We start from the raw sequence: 10,764 nt of genomic DNA on the forward strand, positions 1-10,764 counted from the left end.
ATCTGTGCACATGCTACGGCTTTTACACTTACCCCCTAATACCATCTGGGAGAACTACACCCATAGCGTGGCTGTCTGCATATAGCAGCAGTTTAAAGGGGTACTCCGCCCCTAGACATCTTATAAGATGTCTGATCCCCGCGATCACTGCTGCAGCACCCCAGTCATCCGGTGTACGAAGCGAACTTCACTCCCTGCGAGATGACTAGCGATGCGGCGCCGGAGGTTCGTGATGTCACAGCCACACCCCCTCCCATAGACTTGCATTGAGTGGGCGTGTTGTGACATCACGAGAGGGGGCGTGGCTGTGACATCATGAGCCTCCGGCGCAGAAGCCGCCGTTCTAAACAAATGCCCCGTGCAGCAGGGAGATTGTGGGGGATCCCAGCAGCGGGACCCCCATGATCAGACATCTTATCCTCTATTCTTTGGATAGGGGATAAGATGTCTATCGGCGGAGTACCCCTTTAAGCAATAAGTATCAAGAGAGGGTGTGAAACCCGGCAGAGTGACTATTGTTCTGCATCGGTAAAAATGTCAGACTGTAAATTGTTGCCCTCGACATACCTACTTTGTGTCGTTCTGTGTTTTCCAAACAGGGTGCTTCCAGCTGTTGCAAAACTACAACTCCCAGCATGTCTGGACAGCCAAAGGCTGTCCGGGCATGCTGGGAGTTGTAGTTTTGCAATAGCTGGAGGCACCCTGCTTGGAAAACACTCCAAGTGATTTAGTGATGGTGACTGGTAATGTTCCTGGTCCTGTTAAAGGAGTATTCCAGTATTTTTTTTCCAGCCCATGATGCCAAGTCATAAAACTTTATTAAATTTGCTTTTATTACCACCATGCGCGGCTTTTCATGCCCAGGACTCACACTAGGAAGTGCGGTAGTGCAAATCTTTTTATTTTACAGTTGTCTCTGCCTTTCCCAGAATTCCATGCAGCCAGAGACAATGTCTTGAGTCACACGGTCTCAAGGGGGGAGTGGCTATGCTGAAGGGTTTTACTGAAGTAATGCTATCTGCCCACCCACTGCAGCATAGCCGCACCCCCTGGAGACCATGTGACTTATGATGTATTAACTCTGGCCGCATGGAATGCTGGGAAAAGTCAGAGACAACAGTGAAATGAAAAGTCTGGGACTGCAGCACGTCCTGGGTGTGGGACGGGACAAGGAACCTATTACACAGTATTATAATTAGGCATCATGGGTTCAAAAAATCCTGGAATACCCCTTTAAGAACATACTTTTATGTTGCATTTGCTGTCTGCAGATAACTTATGTTTTCTTTCTTCTTTTAGGACGAATTCAGACATCACTTCCGAAACATTTCTAAGATAATGGATTGTGTCGGCTGCTTTAAATGTCGGCTATGGGGGAAGCTGCAGGTGAGTAACATACATAGTAACATAGTTCATAAGGTTGAAAAAAGACGAGTCCATGAAGTTCAACCTATAACCCTAATGAGTCCCTACTGAGTTGATCCAGAGGAAGGCAAAAAACCCTCAGACTAGAGGTAAAAATTCCTTCCCAACTCCAAATATGGCATCAGAATAAATCCCTGGATCAACGTTCTGTCCCTATAGATCTAGTATCCATAACCTGTAATGTTGTTGTTCTCTAAAAATGCATCCAGACCCCTTTTTTGAATTCTTTTACAGAGTTCACCATGACACCTCCTCCGGGAGAGAATTCCACAGTCTCACTGCTCTTACAGTAAAGAACCCCCGTCTGTGCTGGTGTAGAAACCTTCTTTCCTCTAGATGTAGAGGATGCCCCCTTGTTATAGATACAGTCCTGGGTATAAATAGATAATGGGAGATATCTCTGTACGGTCCTGATATTTATACATAGTTATTAGGTCGCCCCTAAACCTTCTTTATTCTAAACTAAATAACCCTAATTCTGATAATCTTTCCGGACACCAGAGCTGAGATGGTTCATGATGGATGAAGTACACTATCTCCTGGGATGGTGCATGGTGACAACACCCGCACTCAATTAGGGTACATGCACACCACGTTTTTGCTATACAGTTCCCGTATATGGTTTCAAGTAAAAAAACGTACGGAACCGTATAGAAAACCGTATACATTGACTTAACATTGTAAACCGTATGTCAAACGCATCATCCGGTTTAGTCTGTTTTGCATCGGACATCAATTTTCAAACCGTATACGGGTTAAAATTTGTACACACGTTTGATACAGTTTAGTCTGGTTTTGAGGAATCCGTTTTTCATCAAAAACCTGATATGGGAAACTGTATTCCAAAAAGGTGGTGTGAACCCGGCCTTATCCAGGTTGTTGGCTAGATGTCAAGTGCTTCCTCCCATTGATAACCAGAATCCAGCAAGCAATATGGTGTCATAAGACGGAGTCACTATATTCCAATAAACATCTTAGATGTATCTCTGTGTGTGAAGGATTACAGCAGTGTTTCCCAACCAGGGTGCCTCCAGATGTTGCAAAACTATAACTCCCAGCATGCCTGGACAGCCTTTGGCTGTCCAGGCATGCTGGGAGTTGTTGTTTTGCTACACCTGGAGGCACCCTGGTTGGGGAAACCCTGTATAACAGGGTTTGCCTAGAATTATTATCAATGTGATACGATTTTCATTCTCTGTCCCACAGACTCAGGGGTTGGGAACGGCGCTGAAAATCCTTTTCTCCGAGAAACAGATCCAGAGCATGCCAGAGACCGGACCGTCCTACGGGTTCACCCTAAAGCGTCAGGAGATCGTGGCTCTTCTCAATGCTTTCGGAAGGTCAGTGCGCTCTCTTGTCCAAGAAGGGGATTACATTGGAACAATCCACGCTAAGGCCTCGTCATCATTCGCTCCATTATGTGGTGCAGGACCTGCTGCGTGATGAAATGATGTCATCGTGTGACAGGAGAAGGTCCTGCACCACTAACATAATGGAGGGGGAAACTATGTAATGGGAGAATCTACCTAATAGGAGGTCCCTACCTAACTACTGGGGGATTCAACCATAGGGTGCGTTCCCACCTGGTGTATACGCAGAAGATTTGCGGCAGCAGCGGGAAATACGCTGCGTATTCCTTGCTCACTATACACACAGGGCTTTCCGGCGGCAGCCCTATACGTGCAGTGAGTTTTGGAGGCGGTGCCTTGTTCCGGCGTGACTGATGCGCGGCTCCGCCTCCAAAACTCAATACACACATAGGGCTGCCGCCGGAAAACCCTGTGTGTCTAGTGAGCGAGGAATACGCATCGTATTTCCCGCTTCTGCCGCAAATTTTGCGCAGCGTATTTGCCGGTGGGAACGCACCCTAATAGCAGAATTCCCTGCTTACCTATCTTCTGGGTGCTTCTACCTAAAAGGGAAGGACCCCCTATCCACCTACTGGGGGCTTCTGTCTAATAGGAAGGTTTGAAGTATTGGTAACTGGTATTTATGGTTAAACTGACACATTTGCTTGAATTATTACCTCATTTAAAACTTAACATTTAATCATTTTTATGTATTTAATCATGTGTATGTATATAATATATATATGTGTGTGTATATAATTATGTGTATGTGTGTGTGTGTATATATATATATATTCATTTTATTTTATTGCTATGATCTGTATTGTTAATCCGTACCATTTTTGTGTAGAGGGAATTTTTTAATCACTTGCTATACATTTTTTTTCTGATATATTAAGTGACAAAAATGGATAGGAGATAAGATGTCTAGTAGAGGAGTACCCCTTTAAAATGTTACCAGATGCTGCGTAAAGCGACATTCTCATTTCTCTATAGGCTCCATTGGGGGACACAGACCGTGGTGTATGCTGCTGTCTCTAGGAGGTGTGACACTATGGCAACAAAAACAGTTGGCTCCTCCCAGCAGGATACACCCGCCTTCAGGCTCTGAGCTAATCAGTTTAAGCTTAGTGTCTGAGGAGGTGGACATGGTCTAGTTTGCTCCAGACCAGGTCTTCAGTTTTTTTGTTTTCCTAGTATAGGGACGTGTTAGTTTTTTATTCCTTTTCTTTTCTGTTTTTAGGTGGGGACTCAGGGACTGCGGTTCCCCCGTTTCCCCATTGCGAGTGAGGGGGCACAGACATTGCGTATATGCGCTGTTAACCCCCCCCCCCCCTCGCCAACGGTCAGCGCTTGGGTGGTACCTCATGGGTCCGGGTCCCCCTATGTCTCTGCTCGCCTCGCTCGCGCATAGCAGCCAGGCGTGATACAGGTAACTAAAGCTGACTGAAGACTTCACTGAAGACTCCTTTAGGTAAGTACTTCTGACTGAGGTAAGTACTTTCCCCCCTTTTTTCTCCATAGGTATGGACTCGCAACCTCTGGAGACCCCCTGTTTTGGGCCACCTACACTTTATGGGCTAGCCTATGCAAGGGCTGTACTTTATTCTGGGGGAGCAGTGGCACCTGAGGGGGCATTTTTTATGGGGCACTACACTTGTGTGTGTGCTTGGTGCACTTCACTTATATGTGTGTGCGTGTGTGCTTCCATATCAGCGCCTTATATGCGGCTGTCAGCCGCGGCGCTGTATCGGGACGGACGCTCTCAACGCTGGTTTACTTTCGATTTGTCGGCAGCGCCTTATATGCGGCTGATAGCTGCGGCGCTGCCGTGAGCCGTGCGCTTCAGCGCCGGCTTACTTTCTCTTTCACCGGCAGTCTCTGCCGGCGCTTTGTTCGCCCGCTCTCTTCCCCCGGGCGCATAAACAGCCGTCAGGTGCGCTTGGGACAAGGAGCGGCGCCATGACAGTTCTTTAAGGCCATCTATAGCTCCGCCCACAGGGCTAGGAGCTCTGAGGCGCGAAGCAGCCTCCAATCAGCGCCATGAGCGCGATTTTCAGTTAGAAGGGGTCAGTTAGTGACTGCCTTGCTTCAGGCACGCCCCTCTCTTCCTATTGGCTGGCCTCTTCACTCTCTTTCTAGCTGCTCAGAGCGAGTTCTCCTCACTGCAGCTGACAGGGGACACAGACTAGGGTGAGAAAGTTGCTATCTCATTTTTTCTTTCTACATTATGTCCGTATCCAGGGCTGTTCCTTCCTCTAAACAGAAACCTGGAACTTCCGTGACTTACTATCTCTGTAAGCACTGTAATACCAAGATGTCTGGCTCTGCTGAGCCCACTTGCCCTGCCTGCTCCACTGCTCCCCAGACCCCCTGGTACCCCCTGATGTCCCTTCGGTCCCGGTGGGTTCAGCCGCTCCTCCAGCCTTGGTTTCTTCCCTGTCCCAGTATATGGCTGACTTGACCAAAGTCTCCTGTTCGGTGGCTGATGCCTCCTAGGAAGTGGTGTCCGCCTTAAAGGGGTCTTCCCTGCGCAGGACCCCTGGAAGGGCCCGTTCCTCGTCTCCACATACTTCACGCTCTCACAAGCGTCCTAGGGGTGCCCCGTCTGACTCTTCCATTGAGTCTTCAGATAGACATGAGCGTTCCCCTCGTGGGTCCCGCCCCCCGGTCATCTGGGCATAAACGTCGTTCCTCTAAAGGACGTTCTCAGAGTCGCCACTCTGCCACGCCACAGCCGCGTACTCTGTCAGGGTCGCCCCCCCTCCAAGACTGCCTCTACTCGTTCACATTCTCCTGGTGAACTGGTGGACAAGACTTCCGAGCCGGCATCTGACTCGATTGCAACGGTGAACTCTTTGGTGACAGCCATAAGAGACACCTTTCACTTAGAGGACCCAGGATCTTCGGGATCTTCAGATGTCTATCCAGAAGTATCCTTTCATAGTGCTAAGCCGGCACTTCAAAGGTTCAGCTCTCACGCTGACTTTGACGACATTCTGGAAACCGCATGGAAACATCCAGACAAGAGGTTTCCGGGAATCAAGACAATTCAAGAACGTTATCCATTTGACAAGGACCTTGTCACTAAGGTGGTTTCCCCTCCCTCAGTGGATTCACCAATTTCCCAGATCTCGAAGGCGACTACACTACCTCTGGCAGATGCCGCTGCCTTCAAGGATCCCACAGATAAGAAGGTAGAATCCTTAGCGAAGTTTGCCACTGAAGCAGCTGGCTCTTCTCTTCTTCCCATCTTCGCCTCGACATGGGTGTCCAAGGGCCTGGCGGAGTGGTGCCAAAAGCTCCATCATGATATCTTAGCGGGATCCCCGCCCGGAGGATCTATCGGCTCTGGCTTTCCAATGCTCTAAAGCTGGGGACTTCCTGTGCACAGCTTCCATGCAGGCAGCCCGTTGTTCTGCCTTTGCTCTGGGTCACCTAGCGGCTCTCCGCCGCTCTATGTGGCTTAAAGCTTGGAATGCGGATGCCGCTTCCAAAAGGTCTCTCACTGAGCTTCCCTTTACTGGCGGCCATCTTTTTGGCAAACGCCTTGATGAAATTATCTCTGAGGCAACGGGAGGTAAGAGTTCCTTGTTAACTCAAAATAAGGCTAGCCCTACTTCCCAAAGGAAGCCCTTTTCCTTTCGGACCTCTGGCTCCAGCAAAGGGTCCGGGCAGGCGCCCTCGCGGGACAGGATGGCTCCCTCGTTCTGGCCACGCCAGTCTTGGAAGTCGGACTCCAACCGGTCCGGCCGCTTTGCGCCCAAATCAGGCAACCGCGAGCCCACTTCTGCATGAAGTGAGGCCCCCACCCGCGGTTTCTTCTCGGGTGGGAGTTCATCTCTCTTGTTTTTTCGAGACATTTGGACCTCTCACATTCAGGACTCTTGGGTCAGGGATGTGGTGTCCAACGGTTACCGGATCGAATTCGCCTCCCTTCCGAGGGATCGCTTTTTTAGCTCCTGGGCCCCCCGGTCTTCTCCTCTGGCGAAGCAATTTGGAGCGGCTCTCCAGTCTCTGCTTCTTCAGGGGGTTATTGTTCCCGTTACTCCAGGGAAACGGTTTCGGGTTTCTATTCAAATCTTTGTGGTTCCCAAGAAGGACGGTTCTGTGCGTCCAATTTTGAACCTCAAGCGTCTCAACCATCACCTTCTCATCCGCCACTTCCGTATGGAATCTCTCCGTTCGGTGGTGGCGTCCCTGGAACAAGGGGAGTTCCTTTCATCAGTGGACATCAAGGATGCCTACCTCCATGTGCCAATATTCACAGGCCATCATCGGTACCTCCGCTTTGCGGTTCCGGAGGGGCACTTTCAATTTGTAGCTCTCCACTTCGGTCTAGCCACGGCTCCTCAGGTCTTTACAAAGATCCTTGCGCCAGTGATGGGCCTGTTACGGTCGAGGGGAATCTCTGTGATGCCCTATCTGGACGACCTTCTCATCAAGGCTCCAACCAGAGCCCAGACTCTGGAGAATCTGGAGGTCACTCTCCACACTCTGACTTGCTTCGGGTGGATGGTCAACCGGGACAAGTCAGTCCTCCGCCCTACCCAGTCTCTAACCTTCCTGGGACTTCAATTCGACACGGCCTCTGCCCGGATTTGTCTTCCGCCGGACAAACGTCTGGCGCTCCGGTCGGGGGTCCGCTCCCTTCGGTCCCGGGTATCGGTCTCCATCCGCAATTGTATGGAAGTCCTTGGTCGGTGTGTGGCAACTATGGAGGCCGTACCCTTTGCCCAGTTTCATTACCGCCCCCTTCAACTGGCGATTCTTTCCCGATGGAACAGGTCTCCTCTGTCCCTCGATCGTCAGATTGTTCTCCCTCGCAGGGTCAGTCAGTCTCTGCTCTGGTGGCTCCACTCCCCCCCCCCCCCCCCCCCTTCTTCTCCAAGGGCGGTCGTTTCTTCCCCTTCAGACCCTCAGGCTCTGGCCGTGGACGCCCTAGTGATTCCTTGGGCGGGGTTTTCCCTACCCTATCTGTTCCCTCCTCTTCTGCTCCTTCCCAGGGTGCTGAGGAAGCTCAAGGCAGAGGACGTCCCCGCCATTCTGGTAGCTCCAGATTGGCCCCGAAGGTCGTGGTACGCCGATGTAGTCAGGCTCCTGGACGACACTCCACTGCGCCTTACGCTCCGTCCGGACCTGCTCTCTCAGGGTCCTCTTTGCCACCCCAATTTACAGTCACTGCATTTGACGGCGTGGCGGTTACGACCACGGTTTTGAGGGCCCGCGGGTTCTCTTCCCAAGTCATTCACACCATGCTCAAGGCTCTTAAGCCCTCCTCTGCAAGAATTTACCACCGTACTTGGCGGTCTTATTTTCGTTGGTGTGAAGCTCAAGACTTCTCCCCGGTAACCTTCTCGGTTCCCCGTCTTCTCTCCTTTTTGCAGTCGGGTTGTCTCTCAGTTCCCTTAAAGGTCAGGTTTCAGCCCTTACTGTTCTTTTCCAGCGGCCCCTGGCTTCTAATTCTCATGTCCGGACTTTCCTTCAAGGAGTGACGCATGCTGTTCCTCCTTATCGGTCACCCTCTCCCCCTTGTTACTTGAATTTGGTTCTGAGTGCCCTCCAGGGTGATCCTTTTGAGCCCCTTAGAGAGGTGTCTCTCCGCCTCCTTTCTTGGAAAGTGGCGTTTCTTGTTGCTATCACCTCTGAATTGGCAGCTCTCTCCTGCCGTTCTCTGTTTCTGGTGATCCACCAAGACAAGGTTGTTTTCCGGCCAGATCCCTCCTTTTTGCCTAAGGTGGTTTCGGCCTTTCATCTCAATGAGGACATTGTCCTCCCCTCTTTTTGTCCTGTTCCTTCTCATCCTAAGGAGCGCTTACTACACAAGCTGGATATAGTTCGGGCTGTTCGGTCTTATCTCTCCATCACTTCTTTGTTTCGTCAGTGTGATTCCTTTTTCGTCCTTACAGAAGGCCATCGCAAGGGACAACCTGCTTCCAAGGCCACCATTTCTCTGTGGATTCGTTCCGCCATTTCGGAAGCCTATCGCTGTAAGGGGAAGACTCCTCCTTTCAGGGTTGTGGCTCATTCTACCCATTCTGTTGGGGCATCCTGGGCTCTCCAGAATAGAGCCTCGGCCTCGCAGATTTGCAGGGCGGCTACCTGGTCGTCTTTGCACACTTTCTTGAGGTTCTACAGAGTTCATACCTTCGCATTGGCTGATGCTAGTCTGGGCCGTAAAGTGTTGCAGGCGGCAGTGGAACCGCCGTCTGCCTGACTGCTTATCTGCCCACCCAAGGGATGGCTTTGGTACGTCCCACGGTCTGTGTCCCCCAATGGAGCCGATAGAGAAAAGGAGATTTTTTTAACACTTACTGTAAAATCTCTTTCTCGAAGGATCCATTGGGGGACACAGCTCCCACCCTTTTGGGATTTTCCTTGGTTCTCTGTCCGAGGGTGTGTTCAGTTATGCTTTTTCTTCTGGTTCTCGGACAGTTTTGGGTTTTTCTTGACCTGTTAGTCTCCTCCTATTGCTCTGGAACTTAAACTGATTAGCTCAGACCCTGAAGGCGGGTATATCCTGCTGGGAGGAGCCAACTGTTGTTGCTATAGTGTCACACCTCCTAGAGACAGCAGCATACACCCACGGTCTGTGTCCCCCAATGGATCCTTTGAGAAAGAGATTTTACGGTAATTGTTAAAAAAATCTCCTTTTTTCTAAATCTTTGCCCGTTTTGTCTTTTTCCTGCAGAATTTCCACAAGTATAAAGGAGCTGGAGAACTTCAAAAGGCTTCTACAGAACATGTGACGAGAGGAGAAGAGGATTCTGGGAGGACAGAACTTTGCACTATGGAGGCCCCCCCAACCCCCTTACTCTGTTTGTTTGACAATAACTCTGGGTCAAAGTCTGAGAATTTTAACATTCTCACTGTGAAAACTGGTCCTTGCAGGACCTTCCTGTGTATTTTGTAAAATAAATATGCTTCAGATTTTTCTATTTTAGTGTGACTTCTAGCTGCACTTCTACTGAATTACCTGATGAAGCGCTATTCTCCTTTTTAAAGGTCAGGGATAGGTTTTTCTATCCTTAAAAAAAACAAATTATAATAATTGTTACGCCCCTGTATTACTTTGCCCCATTTCTGTCCATTGTCTATTATCCAACCCTAAAGTTATATTCTATATATATTTATCTAATATATATTTGTTATATTTATAGAATATATAAATATAATATAAATATATCTAGAATATAAATATATATTTATATAATAGATATATTAAATTTTATATAATATAGATAATTATATATTTTTTATATAATATAGATATATTAATTTTGTATAATATAGATATATTATATATTTTATATACTATAGATATCTTTATATAAAATATATCTATAGTATATAAAATATTAATTTATATAAGATATATTATAATATTTTATATACTATAGATATCTTTATATAAAATATATCTATAGTATATAAAATATTAATTTATATGATATATTATTTTATATACTATAGATATTATATAATATAGATATATTATTTTATATAATATATCTATTATATAATCTATAGTATATAAAATAATATATCTATATTATATAAAAAATATACCCTATTTATCAGGGTATACCACGCACCGGCCTATAACGTGCACCCTCATTTTACCAAGGATATTTGGGTAAAAAAAGTTTTTTTTACCCAAATATCCTTGGTAAAATGAGGGTGCGTGTGTGTGCGCGTGTATACCCCGATACACCTCCAGGAAAGGCAGGGGGAGAGAGGCCGTCGCTGCCCGCTTCTCTCCCCCTGCCTTTCCTGGGGTCTAGAGCCCTGCTGCCGCCGCTTCTCTCCCGCTGGCTATCTGCGCCACTGCCCGTTCACTCCCCCTGACTATCGGTGCCGGCAATGGGGAAGCGGCGCCGATAGCCAGGGGGAGAGAAGGGGCAGCGGCACCCATTGCCGGCACCGCTGCCCCATTGCCTCCCCCATCCCCGGTTGTATAATTACCTGTTGCCGGGGTCGGGTCCGCGCT

The 10,764-nt window shown here is 48.5% G+C and overlaps 1 protein-coding gene across 1 annotated transcript in view; it reads left to right on the top strand.

Annotated features, from left to right (window-relative positions):
• ERO1A (endoplasmic reticulum oxidoreductase 1 alpha) overlaps positions 1 to 9,876 on the top strand; it is a gene marked incomplete in the record, with an annotated part of 52,034 nt that extends 42,158 nt beyond the window's left edge. The window contains 3 exon segments of the mRNA XM_056546066.1: positions 1,300 to 1,386; positions 2,632 to 2,765; positions 9,466 to 9,876. Of these exon segments, the coding sequence (XP_056402041.1) occupies positions 1,300 to 1,386; positions 2,632 to 2,765; positions 9,466 to 9,523 (279 nt within the window).
• Between the last annotated feature and the right edge of the window lie 888 nt (positions 9,877 to 10,764).

This window comes from Hyla sarda, chromosome 11, assembly GCF_029499605.1.
Source record: "Hyla sarda isolate aHylSar1 chromosome 11, aHylSar1.hap1, whole genome shotgun sequence".
NCBI lineage: Eukaryota > Metazoa > Chordata > Amphibia > Anura > Hylidae > Hyla > Hyla sarda.